The sequence below is a fragment of the Sorex araneus genome, chromosome X (genome assembly GCF_027595985.1).
Source record: "Sorex araneus isolate mSorAra2 chromosome X, mSorAra2.pri, whole genome shotgun sequence".
NCBI lineage: Eukaryota > Metazoa > Chordata > Mammalia > Eulipotyphla > Soricidae > Sorex > Sorex araneus.
In genome coordinates, this window is record NC_073313.1 from 223,894,004 (window position 1) to 223,913,556 (window position 19,553).

General features: G+C 35.0%; 1 protein-coding gene and 1 non-coding gene across 4 annotated transcripts in view; both read left to right on the forward strand.

Annotated features, from left to right (window-relative positions):
• The window catches only part of GLS (glutaminase), a 74,447-nt gene that overhangs the window by 37,693 nt on the left and 17,201 nt on the right, over positions 1–19,553 (forward strand). For 2 of the 3 annotated variants that reach the window (XM_055122793.1, XM_055122795.1), the window contains 4 exons: positions 212–262; positions 3,201–3,377; positions 5,175–5,306; positions 6,879–6,971. In XM_055122793.1, coding sequence (XP_054978768.1) covers positions 212–262; positions 3,201–3,377; positions 5,175–5,306; positions 6,879–6,971 — 453 coding nt within the window. Of the gene's footprint in view, positions 1–211; positions 263–3,200; positions 3,378–5,174; positions 5,307–6,878; positions 6,972–7,942; positions 10,464–19,553 lie in introns of those variants that run through there. The other variant, XM_055122794.1, reaches the window with a different exon arrangement.
• Positions 4,437–4,569, forward strand: LOC129400663 (small nucleolar RNA SNORA31). Its single transcript, XR_008627852.1, has one exon. It is a non-coding gene; the product is annotated as a small nucleolar RNA SNORA31 (small nucleolar RNA).

The following is a 19,553-nucleotide window of genomic DNA, read 5'->3' on the forward strand; positions in this document are numbered from 1 at the left end:
TTATGAACTAAGAATTAGTATATTGTCAGCTAAGCTAATATTTAGACATCTTTATATTAAAATTTTGTTTTTATATTTTATGTGTATACCTTTTATGGATTTATGCTATTCCCAGTGAAACACTTCTGTACATTAATTAAAATTTCATGTGTTTACAAATACATTTTTCTTTGGGTCTATGTTTTTAATAATCTTTCTATTTTTTTTTCAGTGTTTTCCAGAAGGCACAGACATGGTTGGTATATTAGACTTCTATTTTCAGGTAATTTAACTTTACAGAATATAGTTTTGTATACAGATGTGCATATCATATGTTGTAGACTTATAGCTATATCTGAAATCTTATCTCTAGACTGGTAGAAAATAAATTTTGTATTGACCTTCATTTTCCATTGTCTTTATGAGAAATAGTTGTGAACATAGCTCCTAAAAGTCTTACTTCTGATTCAAACAGTGAAAGCATTTTTTCTACAAAAACATTAGATTATTTTGTTTTGGGGACACATTGGCATTTCTCAAAGTTTAGATATCACAGATCCTAGCTCTGTGCTTAGAGATCATACCTGCCAAGACGTAGGTGGGGTGCCGGGGATTGAAGTTCAGTCAGCTGCATGCATGGCAAGCCTCCTGCTCTTCTTACTATTTATTGCTCCAGCCCTACAAAAAGATTAGACTTAAAAAGTATCAAAAATAATTTAGAGCCCCAGAAGTTAACTTCTCTTATAAACTGAACTGTTAGCTTTTAAAGTTCAATTCTGAAATGTCATGATTAATTTTCTCCTAACTTATCTAATTCTATGAAGGACGGGGACTATTTCTCAATTTACGTGGTACAAAAGTCATTTTAAGATAAGAAAGCCTTCTTGGGGGTTGGAGCTATAGTACAGCTGGTGGGGCTTTTGTCTTGCATGTGTATGACCCGATTTCAATTTGTCGCATTCCATAGTGTTTCCCAAGCACTGCCATGATTAATTCTTGAATACAGATTCAGGAGTAGTAACCCCTGAGCATCACCGGGTGTGTGGGGCCCAAAAACCAAAAAGAAATAAAAAAAAATAAAATAGCCTTCTTGTCCATCCCTCTTGTCTCCCTGTATTTTCAGTTCAATTTATTCTTAAAGAGTATAAAGTTGATTGCAACAAGTTAATGTCTATGGCTAGTTTACATTTGCCTTTTTTTTTATCTATTTATTTATGGATCAGGTGCTCAGGGTCTTGCTCTGCAGTCAGAATTACTCGTGTCTGTGTGTGGGACCATATGGGATGCTGGGGATGGAATTTTGGTCACCTGCTGAACTGTCTGGCTTCAAGCCTGTCCTGTCCTTTCGAGGTGCTCCAGTTTTATGTCTTCAGTAATAAGAATATGTAAGGAGGCTGGTAATAGAAGTAGGGTTTTTTTTTTGTTTTGTTCCATGGTTTTGTTTCTGGGTCACACCCAGCTGTGCTCAGGGCTTACTTACTCCTGGATCACACCTGTATCATATATTCAGCTCAACTTCCTTTATTGCATTGAATATAATATGTGAATTTTATTTGAAAGTACATATTATGTGAAGTATAGTATAGTTTTTTACCCAAAAATCAATTTATTTTCTAGTTCATGTGAATTTCTTCATGTTTCTCTCTCCCTTTCCTGTCTTGTTATATACATATTTAACTGTGGCTACTAGTTAAAAGTTAAATTTAATAGTTTTTTTTTTAAATTGCTGAATAACAACAGCTAATCTGAAGTTATCTATACTTCCGGGCAAAAATTAAGACAATCATAAAAGCCTTCTTATTTTGGGGACTGGTTACATCTAACTGAACATTCGTCAGAGTATAAAGAAATTACTCTTGTGATCAAGATTCCAATTAGTACCAAGTAAATTTGAAATGATCATTGAGTTTTCTTTTTTTTTTTTTAATGAAAGGCTTATGATCTTACCAATTTTATGATCTCATCAATTTAGGTCTTTGCAGTCTGGGCAGTATAAGTAGATTCTGTAGGTTTTTGTTTTTGTTTTTTTTCTTTTTGGGTCACACCCGGTGTTGCACAGGGGTTACTCCTGTCTCATGCCCTGAGGAATTACTCCTGGCAGTGCTTGGGGAACCATATAGGATGCTGGGAATCGAATCCGTGTTGGCCACGTGCAAGGCAAACACCCTACCCACTGTGCTATCACTCCAGCCTTAGATTCTGTAGTTCTTAAAAAATATAAGGTACAAGTAAAAGTCAAAAGTTGTTTTCAATAAGCTTCCCTTAGCAAGAATGCACTTGTAGAATCCAAATCCTTTTTGGAGTTGGAAGTATTAGTGAGGATAGTTGAAAAGAACTTCATCATCTTCATCCTAACCCAGTCTTTTTTTTATTTCCTGCTTCCCTTCAATTCTTATTGTAAATACGAAATATGTAATAACAAAATATATATTGGTTTGGCTTTTTGATAAATTTGAATTTAGGTCTGATTAAATATTACTATTATTAAACTATTATTAAACATTTGAGTAAACACTTGGGATTTGTGCTAGAACATTATGTCTAAAACTTAATTATCAATAACTTTATGGTGAACAATTCTAATAAAAAATTTAAATAGTGTAAAAAAATCATCATACAGTTGATTTAGACTTTTCTTTTTATAAATTAATTATCATGTGTCCAGCGACCATAGTACATGTCAAATATTTGAATGTTAATAAATGGGTTAAAAATTTGCATTTTGGTTTAGACACAAGAAACGATACTGAGAATAAATTTTAAGAGTTTTCTTGCTATAGTACTTTGCATGTTATCATGATGATGCTCAGCTTTGTTCCAGGTGAAATGTCAGACAGTTTAGCACTTGTTTCTTAATCATTTCTCATATGGATATTATGATAATACTAACATGTTATTTCATTAGAAAATAGAGCTCTTTTTCCCTGTTGAATTAAAAAATTATATATTTTAGATAATTTTGAATGTCATGAAGTAATTATAAGTCTTTAGTTCTGCTATTAGAATGAATCAGTGCAAATCAGAATAAACCTTAAAGGAGCTAGAATTTCAAATTAAAATCTTTAGATTACCTTAAAATTATATTAAAATAATCCTTTTGTAGACTCTGATTCTATGAAATATTAGATAAAATAGATTTAAAAACATTGTTATACTTATTAAACCTAAAAACAGTGAGCCAGAATTTTCTCAATTTAGTGTTTTGGTTTTTTTCCTTTTAGCTATGCTCCATTGAAGTCACTTGTGAATCAGCCAGTGTAATGGCTGCAACATTGGCTAATGGCGGTTTCTGCCCAATAACTGGTGAAAGAGTACTGAGTCCTGAAGCTGTTCGAAATACATTGAGTTTAATGCATTCCTGTGGCATGTATGATTTCTCAGGGCAGTTTGCTTTCCATGTAAGTAATTGTTTAATCTTTTTTTCTGGCAAATAAACAGTCTGGACTCATTCTTCTGAAAAATGCAATTTGAACTTTGCCTATAAAGCTGTACATAATTTCTGAGAGAGAGGCTTGTTTTTAAGGTTAATTTGTTATTGTTTTTAATTTTAAAAGAGGTATATTTAATATTACCCATCACTCTAACCTCTACTATAGTAATTTTTAAATATGATAGATACTAACTTCACCTATGTGTGAAGTTACTTGCCTCAGTCTTAATTCAATCTGTAATAAGTATTCTGTTTTTGTGTGTCTTTGCTTTGAGGCCACCTCCTGACTCTGGCTCCTAGCTCTGTTCTCGGTTCATTCCTGGTGGGCCAAGAGGAGAGGGTGACCATGTGGAGAGCCCAGGATTGAATCTGGGTCAGCCATATGCAAGCCTAGAGCCCTACCTATTGTACTGCCCCTCTGGCCCTGTAATGAGGATTCTTAAAAAACATAGTGTCCTCATTCCATAGATTACACCAAACTTTAAAAAAAATTTTGTTAAGATTTTCTGACCTGTCTTATAAAATATGATTTTGCAGTTCGTTTGAGTTATGATGCAAATAAGGAGTGTTTGTTGAGTATTGTGACTTTTAAAAAGTCTCTAAAAACTCTATCTTGGCCTTTTTTTAAAAAAAATTTTGGTTGAAAAAGCTGAGGTGGTTACTCTTTAGTTTCCTACAGTTTAGATTTTGTATATTAGACCCATTTGGTTGTACTTTTTGTTTTCTAATGAGATCAATAGTTCTCATTCTTGTGATTTCATTTTTTGTTTGCTTTGTTTTATTCAGTGTATTGTCTTCATAAGACTTACTTAAATGAAAAAAAAAAAAAGACTTAAATGCCTGAAATAAGTAATGAACACTGCACAGGTGCTATCTTTTATTATCATTGTCAGGTTTTACATAATGTAAACATAAGGACTTTGAATAGGATTGGTTTGAATTCCCACCCTGTCTCTTGTCTCTGAGATGTTCTCTGACAGTATACCATACAAAAATGCATATTTACTACTGCTTTAGTCAAAAATGTATGCATCTATTTGACAGACCTCCAGCACTTGCTTATCTGCTGCTGAGGTTTCTATTATGGATGCAAGAAAAAAGTCCTCGCGCTTTCTGCCTGTCTGATTGTGGCAGCTCAGATTGAATGGGGGAGTACAGGAAAAGAAAAGACTTTTTATTTGAAAATAACTTACTGCTTCAAAACATTTGCAGTTGTTACTCTAATAATTAGGAATATCATAAAATGAAAACATATATAGTGCCACAATACAGATGACTGTCTAACCTGATTCCTTCAAGTGCATCTAAGTTTTATTTTCTATTTTTAAATATAGCTTATTTTATGTGACTTGATGTATTATAAATATAATAACGCACTGTGGTAGCACTGTCGTCCTCTTGTTCATCAATTTACTTGAGCGGGCACCAGTAATGTCTCCTTTGTGAGACTTGTTACTGTTTTTGGCATATCGAATATGCCATGGGTAGCTTGCCAGGCTCTGCCTTGCGGGTAGGATTACTCTCTTGCCGAGCTCTCCGAAAGGGATGGAGGAATCGAACCTGGATTGGCTTCATGCAAGGCAAACACCCTACAAAATGTTGGCATTTTACCATATTTAAAATTTAAATATTTAAAATTTAAAAATTTACTAGAATTTTTAAAGTTACCCTTATTTTTCAAACCAATACCCTTTTTGTTGGTATTGGCATAATATGTTCTTACTATAAAATGTTAACATGAATGTTTCTTTTGAAACATTCTCAGGTTGGTCTTCCTGCAAAATCTGGAGTTGCCGGAGGAATTCTTTTGGTTGTCCCCAATGTCATGGGCATGATGTGCTGGTCTCCTCCTCTGGACAAAATGGGCAATAGCGTTAAAGGAATTCACTTCTGTCACGTAAGCATATTTTCTTTATTTCTGAAAATTGTATTAAAACACCATGATTTATAACATTATTCGTAGTCGGGCTTTAGACATACTCTGTTCCAGCACTAGCCCCACACCATCTTCATCCCTCCACCAGGGTTCCCAGGTTCCCTCCCACCTATCTGCCTTCTTGATAGACACAGTCTTAAAGTTTGGTTGTTAAAAGTTTGGATCTCTTATTTTCAGTGTTGTTGACTCTGTGTGTAAGATATTTTCTTAATGAAAATTATTGTAAGAGATGCTAGGCCATCATCCTGTCCTTGTGGGTTTTTTATTTTTACTTATTTTTGTAGTATATTAGTTGTTGGGATTTTTTCTTGTCTCCCGATTACCAAGTAGCTGTGCAATTTGGTACTCAATAAGTAATTTGAATGTGGGGGTGCTGGTGGAGATGGAAATCAAAGGTCAGGGGAAGATATTCCTCACATGAACGTCCTTAAGCACAGCAAAGGTATACCTGGTGACCTGTGCAGTGCTTATTGCCATATTCAAGCATGGAACTCCTGGTTGTGCTCTCCAGGAGTCTCCCTGATCCTCTGATCACTGCTTGGGAAAACTCAAAACTCTTCTGCTATATAGCTCCCATATAATCATTTTCATAAAAAATTATACTTGTTTGGTGCTTATGTATTTTTTCTCAGTTGCAGTTTATGTTTCTAAAAGTTCTGCAAATGTATGAACAGAGAAGTATTTCTAAGTCAACGTGAGATTAAAATAGTTTGTTTCTTTGGTTTGTTTTTGGGGTCACACCCAGCGGTACTCACAGCTTACTCTTGGCTCTGCTGAGGGATCAATTCTGCCGATATTCTCGGGGGCCATACCGGGTGCTGGGGATCAAGCCCAGGTGTTCAGTGTACAAGATAAGAGCCCTACTCACTGTACTGTCTGGCACCATTTTTGTGTCATCTTTAATTTCTCCAAGGAATTTATAAGCTGCTTGTTTTGCTTTGTTATTTCAGAAAATTTAAGCTATCTAAAATTTGTATTACTTTTGACTAGTTCAATATTTTATGTTTTTACTCAAATCTTACTTTATTCTATTTGTACTTGCTGCTTCTTGAGGGCAGAGAGTTTATGCAGATGGTAGCACTATACCTGGGTCTGATTTCCTGTACCCCTTATGACCCCTGCACACCATCGGTGGTGGTCTCTGATCACAGCTTGGAGTCAGCCCCCCTATAAGCACCACTGAAAATTATCTCAAGTGGAAAAACATCTGACTTTTTTTTTCAATAAGAAAACAACGTTAAGTTGTGTATAGGTTGTCGTCTATTATAAGAATTTTTTTTGTGTGTGGTACTTAATTTGTATATAATAGAATTCTTTCATGTAGCAACAAATTTAAAAGAAAATGAAAGTTAAACACTTGGGTTAAGCCCTATCTTGACTTAATTCTGATTTCAGTTCTTGCTGTACTAGACTGTTTTATTTATATGCAGTGAGTTTATATGTAGTGAAGTTGGATTCATAAATGTAACTTGCTGAAATACTAAGGAACAGTCAGTGAATATCCAGTTTCTTATACCTGTTGTTTATTTACAGGATCTTGTATCTCTCTGTAATTTCCATAACTATGATAATTTGAGACACTTTGCAAAAAAACTTGATCCTCGAAGAGAAGGTGGTGATCAAAGGGTAAGCAAAATATTTACTTAGATGATATGCGATATTTTCTTAAGTGATAGAAAGTGAGATTCACTTACTGAAGTAAAATTTAGATTATTAGTAGCCTAACGTCTTTGCTTATCACAAATGTTTGTGAATGAATTGTTGACATTTTCATCCTGGACCAATATTACATGTAATTTGTAAAATATTGTTTCATTTAAATTAATTAGCATGGCTGCAGCATTCCCATTTACCCAGTTTTCTGCCATTTTTTAGCAATGTTCATAAAGATTCTGCTAAAGTAAGCATATTGGACAATGCTAATAGCTATAAGAAGCTATAAAAATGTTTTCATTTTTAGTTTTTGTTCAGTTAAAATTTTGAATTTCATTACATGAAAGAATCAGTAAATAGGAAAGGAATTTATAGTATTTATATATCTTACAAATCCTTGTAAGATTTTAAACCACTGTTGAAATATTTTTCTATAAAAAGTATTTAGTGCAATTTTCCTTATTATATAATTTATCATTCCACTTTTTAATTGCATATATAAATACCTTTTAAAAGAATATTAAGAAGATGACTTAAATTTCAGTAATTTTTTGCCTTAACTTTTTTTAACTGAATTGAATTCTCCCTATTGAGTTTCTATTAAATTCCTTATATTCCATATGGGAAATGCTTATAGTAAAATGGCCTAATTATACCTAAAGCTAATATGAAGCACATAGAAGTAGAAAGTGGCTTTTAATATATAATGTTCCATCATTGGTTATAATAAGATTAACTTCTAGTAATATTATGAGACTTAATGCAAAATATACATAATAAAGACTTCCATGAGAATCAACATGAGTAACAGCAAAACATCAAATGGTGGTGGGTGAAAATGTTAACAAATTTCAATAACATTCATTGAAAAATACCATTTTATAGCTTGGACCTTTCTTCACTCAAGTGCACTAATAAATTATGTATGTTGCTTGAACAACTAGCATTCCTTTGGACCATTGGACTATGAAAGTCTCCAACAAGAACTTGCTTTAAAAGAGACAGTATGGAAAAAAGTTTCACCTGAGTCAAATGAGGACATCTCTACAACTGTAGTATATAGAATGGAAAGTCTGGGAGAGAAAAGCTAAAGAAATGGGTTCTAGTTTCAGAATGTTCTTCATTTAACGTTTCAGACATCTTCATTTTTTTTTTTTTGCATACTTTAACTATTTATTTGAGCTTTGTGTTTTTTAACCTTGGGTGCTAAGAACCATAAAGCTTTTTTCTTTTAGTCTTTGTATAAAAGATACTAGGTTGAAAAGTGGATTTATTAGTCATTATAAGAAAGATTTATAAGTAAATAAAGCAGACTTGCTTTATTAAACAAAAAGGGAAAAGTTCTTTTAAATTTTTATGATGTATAAAAAATTGTAAGCATACAGTCAGATATTTCCATTTTAAAATAGTATCAGAAAGTTGTAATTAGTTCTGAAAACCCAGATTTTAAACCACTTTTGTTGCATTTTGTTTTTAAAACTGACATGATGTCTGTAGTGGAATTAGAAAGTGATAGTATGCTGAATATAAAAAGGCAAAATAATGAATCACAAAGTATTAAAGCAGCTTGTAAAATTCAAGTCAGTTTACATTTTATGCCATTTTAGTGATTGGCTTTAATTTTTTTTAAACTTTCATTTCAAATTTTATCAACTACTTTAAAATCTAACACTTGCGTTTGATTTTTAATTTTGCAACTTCTATGCTCTCAGAATTGTCATGTACAGGAGTGTGTTATGTTAGCCAAAGAATTTTCAGATGTAAGATAATGACATCTTTCACTGTTGAAATAGTTATAATAGTTACTCAGAAGTGACAGTGACTGTCTAAAGTAAAATGTTTACCTTGACAATTATATTTTCATATTATCCACATAACCTCTTCTGTTACATTTAAGTATGAATGGTGAATTTGGGGTTGTTTTTTTTTTTTGCTTTTAATTTTTTTTCTACAATTTCACAATTGCTAATGAACCTTCTAAGATACATTAAACTATCTCATAGAATTTGTTCTGTTAGACTCTTAGAGTTCTAAAGGAATGAATTCGATCATAAGGGAGTAAGTATTCTAAAATATCTCTTAGATCCCGATCCTTTTCTTTGGTTATAAAAATATATATTGGGAGTCAGAACCCCTTTTTATGACAACTTTAGGTTCTACAGTACTTGATTTCAAGTTATTCACAGTGTTTAAAGTCTGTCTTGACAAAGTACTTGTAAGATTTTGTAGGACCTATTCACACCTTTTCCTTCTTCCATATACCTCTCAGCTCTTCCCACCCATTTCAACCCCTAACCCCATTCCCTACAGTTTCTTCTAGGTTGGTGGGCTTTTTTGTTTGTTTTTAATACTTAGAGGGACAGGGATAAGGTTTATAGTGTTTGATAGTTTCTTAACATAATGGCTTGTGTATATAGAAGGATAAAGCCTTCAAAAGTACACATAGTATAGGAAGAAAAAAAGGTTAGTTTAAATTACAGTTAAAATCTTGAAGGTTGGAAACTTTCTAAAGGAAAAGTAGAAGCCTTTGGGCTAATTTAAGTATTAAACTTACACGGCATGTTAATTTTAGATTTTGCCAACTATTTTATTGTTACTTGAATGTTCCTCTTTTGTACAGATATGTATCCTAACTGGATACTTCAGGTTTGACTTATTACAGGAGACATAGTATGTGGAATGTCTCATCTCTGCCACAACTTTGAATAGTGTTATTTGTGTTAGTTTTACCAAAGCCATTTGTAGTATGGGAAACTGAATGCCTTAACTAATAATTTTTATGTAATACTCTTAATCCCCCATCCTTGGCTCTAAATTCTTACATTTTGCCATTTGATTTGGAGGTTGATTTTCACAAAATGAAAATGTAATACTTCATATGTGTTCTTATTTGTATAGATTTCAAAATTGGTAATTTATGGCATGTTGATAAGACTTAAATTCACACTTATCAACCATACTTAACAGATTATTTATTGTTTATGAACTTTTTCTAAAGGATTAACACTGAGAAATTTTTGTGGGAAGGTATAAATGGAAATAGAAGGAAAATGCTGTGAATGGGCCCCACATTTTAATAAAAAAAAAAAGGAAATTTTTTGCCAGATTGAAAGGGCATTGTTTTTGTTCCTTTAGTATTTTTGGCACTTTTTTCAAATAAAGTTCTTGAAAAGTACCCCGTAGTATTGGATTTAATGTTTCTCACCATTACTGATTCTTGATATTCAAGCATTTAGAAGTTAGCATATTTGTTTTTCATTTTTTTCATCATTAACATTTCATTTGAAATGCATATTCTTTCTGAAATATTTTATTTTAGCATAAATGTTGTGCATTTTATCTTAGTGTTTGGATTAAAACATTTATGTTATTTAGCTTTCATTTGCTATGTATATTTAATAATGTATCTTTTATTTTGCAGTATGCATACTTTTTGTATTGTACAATAAATTTATTTTAAGCTGATTTTATTGTTTTTTTTTAATGACAGGAACTCAGTATTTTAAGTAAAACAATTGGGATATTCATTTACAAAAAAGTTACTTATTAAAGTTATGCTTTTCTATTTTTTTATTCTGAGTTTGCTGTGGAAAAACCTCAGCTACTCAAAGGAATTTAATTTGGTTCTTTCAACTAGTGTAGTGTTGGTGGGATTTTGTGGGGGAGGACATTTTCCTATTGGTTGTAGTAGAATCTGAATAAAGATTATCTTCCAGTATAGTTTGTTGTTTTTCCATTTGACAGTTTAAAAAACCACCATTATTACCCTATTTGCAGCTTCTTCCTGCTTTTGGGGAAAAAAAATTATTGATATTACATAACTACCCATTGTGTAAAGAGTAGGAAAAACATTGTTGAATCATATAAATATTGCTATGTTACTCCTGGACAGGACTATCAGTCTAAGTGGGATTTATGTTGACTGAGATAATTAATAGATATTCACCTTAACTCCTTTTTTTAAAAGAATTATAAGTTGCAGAAGGAACTAATAGTCTTTCCAGAGCAAGGTCCAAATTAAGAGATTTTCTGCTTTGGTCCCTGTATCCGTATATAGGTGAAATACAGTATTACATTCTTTCGTTTTATTTTATATTCAGAGATTCTATTCCAAATAATACTGCATAACTTTTTTTAAACTATTTTAAACAAATAATATTTTCAATAGATTTCTTTCCATGAGCCATGAGATTTTGGGGAAGTAAATTGGGAGTTCTATTATATTGCTTGCTATGAATAAAATATAAATATAAATAATAATTTGTTTTTAAAGATTTGGGGTTTTTGTTTATTCATTGTTTTCTTATTGTTAATGCTTTTTTTCCCCGTTAGATTGATGAAAGGGTCTTATATGTATGGTATATTCCCTTAACTAGTAGTAATAATTTGCTTATGTGTAGGCACATAAGCTCATAGCCAGATATCACAATAACTCCATCAGGCTATTCTTAGGACAGGCAATTTGTAAAGCTACTGCAACCAGCAACATCATAAAGTCCTTACACTATAAGTGCAAGATACAGTAAACAATAGAATACAGGGTGGGTAGGGCATTTGCCTTGCACACAGCAGACATCGTTGGGTGTGGCCCAAAAAGAAAAAAACAAAAGAAAATAAATATATTACAACACTGAGCCATAATATACCACAGTTCTCTCAGTTTAAGGTTGATTAGTTACATAGCTTCTGGGTTTGTAATTGATTTTATTGAATTTTAATCATAGGGAGAAGTGACTCGTCATTGGTGATCTTGATATGACAATATAAGGTTTCATATCTACGTGTATATATGTGGAGAGTACCACTATTACATACTGATATGTGTTTGTACAGTCATTCTTTGATATCTGCCATGGTTTGGTTCCAGAAATCCCCACAGATAACAAAACCTGTAAAAAAAAAATTGAGTTCTTTTTATAACATGGCAATGTACTTACCCACAATCAAGTGATTATTAGTCTTTATGTTATTTATAATGCCAGAGACATTGTAAATATACTTAGGGAACAATAACAAGACATTCTGTACATGCTGAGTTTATAGCAGTTTATATCATTTTACATAGTAGATATTTTCAGTTCCCTGTTGGATTGAGCAAAGATGTGGAATCTGATAAATAATTTGTTGATCTTCCTGTTTCAAGCTTTGTCATATAAGGATTTCTAATACTTATGCTGCCCCAGAATTTTTAAGATAAAATATTTTGCTTATTCATTGTAAAGGTTGTAGTTTTGTTGTTGCACTTATTCAGTCAATACCATTGCTCTTAGGGTAAGTGAGTATCAGTATTGGTGAGCAAAAGAAACAGCAGAAACATCAAATTTCATATGAAGTTTGTTTCCAAAGCAAGTTTCCAAGAATTTTTGGTTTTGATTTTGTCTTGTTTTTGTTTTGGGGCCACCCCCAGTGGTATTTAAGGCCTACTCTTGGCTCTGTACTCAGGAATCACTCCTGGCAGTGCTTGGGAAACCCTGTAGGGTGCCAGAAATCTAACCTGGGTCAACCACGTGCAAGGCACACATCCTACCTGCTGTACCATCTCTTCAGCTCAAGTTTCCAAAATATTTTTTATGGAAGGATCATATTTAACTTAATATTTTTTATGGAAAGATCATATTTCCGTAAATTAGACTCACAGTATTTTCTCTAAGAAAGATTTATCTATAGTTTTATTTTGTTCATTGTACATTGTTCTAAAGAATATAATTTACTTTTTATCTTGCAAAATGCGATTCATTTCCTGATGCCTTAAATACTGTAATGCACTTGGGGGGCAGGGTTGGCTTCCCAGGAGATGCTTAGGAGGCCTGGGGGCTACTTCCAATAATAACTTGACCCAGTCGTTGGATGCTAGGGCCCTAGGATGCAGAGCTACTATGGCCCTGCTGTGATAGGGCCTACCGGGGATACACCCAGCGACATCAGGGGGCTGTATGGTGTAGTCTTGTTCTCCATCCCCATCTCCTGACTGTCTCCCTGATCCTGAGATGTATTTTTTTTAAGGTGACATGATTTCTGTTTTACAGCTACTCCATTTTCTATTGAATGTAATACCCAGCTTTATGTGTATGTTTTTATATATATGCATATATATATATTTTTATACACCCACACACATATATATAAAATAATGAATATATAAAAACCCAAAGCCCCAGGTAGAGGAGGCAGTTTGAAATTTATTTTGGTACATCCTCAGGTATTTACTCAGACTTTTCAGATAGACTTTAATCCACTTTTTGTCATGGTGTTTGAATGCAAATTTCTGTGTGATCACATTCAGGCATATCAAATTTAACCAATTCTTTCAAGTTACAACACAATTAAAACATTCTCCTTTATTAGCTTGTTGAAAACTGAATCCTGTTACCTCAGATGACGGTCTGTCACAAGGCTTAACTGTCAAAAATCTTAGCTGAAATAAATCACATTTTTGTTCTCATGTTGTATTTCTGATAATGATTTTTATAGAATGAATTAAAATGTCTGCCCAATAATTTCAAATGAAATTATTTGAAATTTCAGTTCATATTCTGTAAATGGCTGAAGCATTTGCATAGATTTTTCAGTATGGAGAGCTGGGAATTGAACCTGGGATGGCCACATGCAAGGCAAGTGCCATATACTATATCTCTCCACCCCACCCAACTTTTTTTTTTTTTTATAATGGGCTGTACTTTATAATTTGCTAGGAGAGATCACAACGTATAATAACTTGTTTTGCCAATATACAGTTGGTAGTGGTGATGAACATTTATTAAAGCAAGTTAATTGTATTATCTGTTAATTTTAAATTTCTCAGAAGATGGATTTTAATTTCTAGGTTTGCTTACTGCTGATGTTCATTTTAAAGTCACTATTGCTGATGTGTACCAATTTTGTTTTAAAAGATGTTTTTGTTTTTTTCTTTTGGGGCCACACAGCGATATTCAGGGGATTGCTCCTGGCTCTGCACTCAGGAATCACTCCTGGTGGTGCTCAAGGCACCATATGGGATACCAGGGATAAAACTGCATGCAAGGCAAGCACCCTACCCGCAGTACAATCCCTAAAACTCTTAAGTGTGGGGCTGGAGAGCTAGTACAGCGTAAGGCACTTGCCTTGTGTGCAGCCAACCCGGTTCTGCATCTGGCAATGGGTCTTGCCAGTAGTAAGCCCTGAGCACCACCAGGTGTGACTTAAAACAAAACAAACATGAAAGTCTTACCTTTATTCCCAATATAATAGGACTCATTGTTTTTAATTTTGCATCTATTGCTCTGGGTCTATGCACAAAGTTTATCATTTAAACGAAACATTAACAAACTTTGAATTGAGATGAAAATGTTATCTTTTTCATACAATGAATGAACCTTTAATAATATCTGTTGAAATTACAGTAATTTTGTGAAGATTTTTTGGTGACTAATATATTAAATCACATCTTTTAATCATACCAATAAAATCCTACCTTAATGGAAAAAAAATTAGTGAATGGCTTTTAAGTGGCTCAATCAATGGGGTGGGCAGACACAGAGCTTTCTATTTATTTATAAAGTGTTTAAACTAGAACATAGTATTAAACAGGATTTAGAATATATATGACATTTTTCTTTTTTGCCTGAATGAGCAACAAAGAAAAAAAATCTGTTTTAAGTGAAGTAATAAAAATTAAATTTTTCTTTCTGTCTCTGTTGTGCAATTTTATTTTCCATCATCTTTGCCACAGCATCAGCACTATTTATTTGGTGTCCTTTACATGTTTTGCTTTAGTATATTTATTTGCTTTATGTTTAGAAACTCAAAGAGAACTTCTTTAATACTTTCATCATGTGTTTTTTAGTTTTCCTTTGCAAAATACCTTATTCAATGCCATTGTGAGACCTCAAAATTTGCATTTAAGTATTTGGGATTTGGGGCTTGAGAGATAGTAGTTAGGCCATATATGGTCCCCTAGCATTGCTGAGGGTTATTCCTGACTGCAGAGCCTGGAGTAAGTGCTAAGCACAGCTGATATGGCCCCAGTCCCTGCCACCCCAAGTTAGGATCTGGGGCAAGAGAGATAATGGTGGTCATGTCATACACCTCACATTGTTTCTTTCCCAGCACCATGTATCTCCGACTTGGCTTTATAGCTGGGGAGGTGACCCTGAGGAATGCCAGCACTGCACCCATGGGCCATCAAATTAAGCCGTTAAGCCCAAATGGCTGTCAGCAGAGATTAGCCCCTGTGCCCCGAGCATTGCTTTGGACTCCCTCCTCTGCACACCCTACCCCCATAAAAATGTTTTGAAACCTCTGTACAAGTTGCATTTGTTTATATTTTGGGCATTGTGATTTACAGTACTATTAATGATAAGGTTTCATATATGTGTGTGTGTGTGTGTGTGTGTGTGTGTGTGTGTGTGTGTGTGTGTGTGTGTGTGTATCAGTGTATCACTGTGATCCCGTTCATCAATTTACTTGAGCAATAACATCTCCATTCATCCCAGCCCTGAGATTTTTAGCAGCCTCTCCTTGTTTTTCCCAACAATTGGAGGCTTTTGTCAGGGTCAGGGGAATGAGACCTGTTACTGTATTTGGCATGTCAAATACTCCACAGGGAGCTTGTCAGACTCTTTCATGTGGGCCACAGGAATTGGCATACTCTTGGTAGCAAAGTAACCTTTCTGCATTGCCCAGAATCCTTTCACCTTGTCCAGCTGCTCTGGGGAGGTGGTAAAACTCACTCAGTAAAAGTCCCATGGCATAAGGTGGTGGGAGCTTGAACCAGTGCAAAACCAGATATGATTTGCTTGCGGGATAGAGTGGGACATGGAAAGAATTGCCTTTTTTATGAGTCCAGCTTCCCCTTCCCTTATGAATTATGTTTAATATAAACATGATTGTTTTTTATTTTATTTTTTTTTAACTTCCAACTCAAATTTATTCTTTTGTACTGGTATATGATATATTATTTCACCATATTATATCGTTCCTTTCTCTTCGATATCTCAAGATCTAGGTTTTATGTTTATTTATATTTAAAATCTATCTTATTTTATTGTGGGACCATGATTTGCAAAGTTATTTATAGTCAAGTTTTAGACTTTCAATGTTTCAGCACCAATCCTACCACCAGTGTTTCCAGGTTCCCTCCCAGCCCTCACCCTCTCTTACATGAGTTTATATTCAAACACCTTGTTTTGTAAACAAATGTAATAGAAAACACTGAGTGCTAGGAGATAGAAGGACTCATTTTATCTGGATATGTAACTAATGGTTTTCCTTGAAAGGTGATAGTCAAGTTCTGAATGAGTTAGATAAAGGGAGGGGTGGGACTAACAAATTGTTTTAAAAACATGGGACTAGAGTTTAGCAAATCTGGGAAGGTGAACAAGGCACAGGAAGGAGATGAGGGAAGAGTGAGGCAAGGTGAAAGTAGTTTGGTCCTGGATGGGCCCACATTATAGTAGCTTTTCTCACTTTAATGGGCATCTGAGGTTTTAATGTGTCCTAATTATAAAATGCAGGCTCATTAGGTCCTCAATTCAAAGATTAACTTTTAAAAAATCTTCATTTTTAATAAACACCAGATATTACTGCTGCCCTTAGCCCTTTGTGAACTTCTCTGAAAAATAACACTTTTTGTGGCTTACTAAGAACTTTGTGCTGTTCAGAACAGTGAAAAATATAAAGGATTTTAAGGTGGGGGGATTGGCTGCATATTTTAGCTAAAATTTTAAACACTGCTTGTGGAGGATGAATTTAAAAAGTAGAAATTCTGGGTCCCATATGAGGTGTGATGGTGGTGTAAAATAAGATTCAAAAGGCAGATGTGGGTGTGTGTGCAGGGGGCGGAGTGGTATAAAATAAGGTAGTAAAAGCTAAAAGTACAGGGTGTGTGTGTGTGTGTGTGTGTTTGTTTTGTTCTGGGACATAAACATTACTCGGGTGTGTGTGTGTGTGTGTGTTTTGTTCTGGGACATACTCATTACTCTGTGTGTGTGTGTGTGTGTGTGTGTGTGTGTTTTGTTCTGGGACATACTCATTACTGTGTGTGTGTGTGTGTGTGTGTGTGTGTGTGTGTGTGTGTGTGTGTGTGTTTTGTTCTGGGACATACTCATTACTTACTACACCTGGCTCTAAATACTCAGTAATTACACCTGACTATTTTCAGGGGACCATATGAGATGCTGGGAAAGCTGCAGGCAAGGCAAGCACCTTACCCTTACTATCCCTCAGGTCTTCACATACATGTTTTAAGAGATTAAATTTGCTGATAAGTGTTTGATATGTGAAGATAATACCAAGTTTTTAGTATGAGTCATAGTGCAAAAGCTACTGCATTAAGATGATGAAGGCATTGTGAACTCAAGAAGGGTAGTTTGATTTTGGCTAAACAAGGATCTGTTTAATCAGACTGATTAACAGTAGCTTAGATAAATGGGATCACTTTTCTAATATTAAAAAAAGTGGTTGGAGTAAGAATTCCAGACCAATGATAACAGAAAGGTAAGCTTCTGTTTCACCAATCTTAGTCTGTTGGTTGGCCTTAAGAGTTTAATGTTGCAAGATGACCAACCTATTTCTGTTTTTAATGTGGGTGGGAAATGGCCAACCCAGCAGTGCTCAGGGCTGACTCCTGAGTCTGTGCTTAGGAATCTCCTGACAGGGTTTAGGAACCAGATGGGTTGCTGGGGATCAAACCTGGATCAGCTGCCTGCAAGGCAAGTGCCCTATGATGTGAATTATCTGCTCCATTCTCTGACTCTTCTACCTTTAACCTCACTTGTATGTCACTGTGGGAGAAAATAGGAAGTTGCTATATCTAAATTAGCTGAAGAAAGTTTTGCAGAAACCCACCACTCTCTGGCCAGACAAGCTGCAAAAAGTCGGTGTCATTGTTGCCTGCCCTACCAGATTCCATTCGTATGGGAGGGGGAAGTGAGTTGACAATTAGCAGTACACAAAAGCTGAGTTTTGTTTGACATGCCACTGTATTCGACATTGAGTGACTGATACCTAAGGCAGGAAAATGTCAAAGCTGGAGATAGAACTTTGTGAGCTGTCAGCATGAAGAGGCAGAGCTATGAAGAGTTTGAGATTGCGCTAGGAGACAGTAAAATGAGGACTCCTAAGGAGCTCCACATTTTAAAGGTAGGAATAGAGCAGTAGGACAGAGAGAAGTGTCCAGCTTATGTTATAACCCGGAATCAAGGAAGTGTATTCTAAAAGTCCAGAGTAGTCACCTATGCCACTGCAGAATTAAGGGGTACCCATTACAAGGTGTCCATCTCCTTTTCTTTGTTTTGGTGTTAAAATATTATTTAATAAAGCATGGTACTAGCAGATGACAGAGTGGGTTTTTTCATCAGAAAATTGCAAATCGATGAGCAACGGGATGACAGTGACAGACAGTGATGTTGGTAACCTCTCCATTTGCTCCCCCACTCAGAAGTTTTATTGGCTTTGAGATTTAAAGGCCAGAGAACCATTGGGATTGAGCAGATTTGTCTGGTGTTAGAAAAAAGCCCTTAGGGTCCATCAGCAGGTAGTGCACATGCATGCCTTGGATGTTGTAAATCCTGCTTCAATCCCCAGTACCTCCCCTGAGTATTGACAAGAATGATCCCTACGCACCCGGGTGTGGGCCAAAATAAAAAATAAAACCCAGCCATTGAAGGAGAGCTTGAAGAGGCTACAGGAGAAGAAATGGCCAATAAAAGGTAGTGCCTAGAAAGAGATGGAGCTCTCAGTACAAGGGAAGGATTAGATGGTTGAGAATGCTTCTCCAGTAAAACTAGGACACAGGGAGACGGGGAGGGAGCTTCTATCCATTGGATTATAGGGTCCTTTTAGGAGGCTTCTTACTGAGAATGAATTGTGCACTTGGAGCGGGCCTATGAAGCTTCAGGGCAGAGAAGATTATTCAGTGGGAGAAGAGCTGTAGGTAATGTCAGAAACTCTGGAGGTTGGACCAGATTTATAGGGATGGCAATCCACTACTTTGCTTGCTATGTTTCCTATATGCTTGTTATTGTTAATAAAAATTGCAAGTCAGTATGATGTTTTACCATGCCAGCCATGGTGGTACTTTGCCTCTTTTTGAACACAGTATTTATGTTTGTTTTTTGGGCTACACCCGACTATGCTCAGGGCTTACTCCTGGCTCTGCACTCAGGGATCAATCCTAGCCAGGCCTGGGGGACCATATGGGATATAGGGAGGGGGGCTGAACCTGGGCCAGACAAATGCAAGACAAATGCCCTATCCACTGCTGTACTATCTCTCCAGCCCTGGACATTTTTATTTTGGGGGGAAGGGGGTCACACCCGGTGATGCACAGGGGTCACTCCTGGCTCTGCACTCAGGAATTACCCCCGGCAGTGCTCAGGGAACTATATGGGATGCTGAGAATTGAACCCAGGTTGGCTGCATGCAAGGTAAATGCCCTACCTGCTGTGCTATCACTCCAGCCCCTGAACATTTTAATATGAACTAACCATAGGGCTCTACAAATAATCATATAAGAGAACAGGAAGATAATAAAAATTTTGTAGTTTATCTTGTATTTGCCTTAAGGAAAATACACTT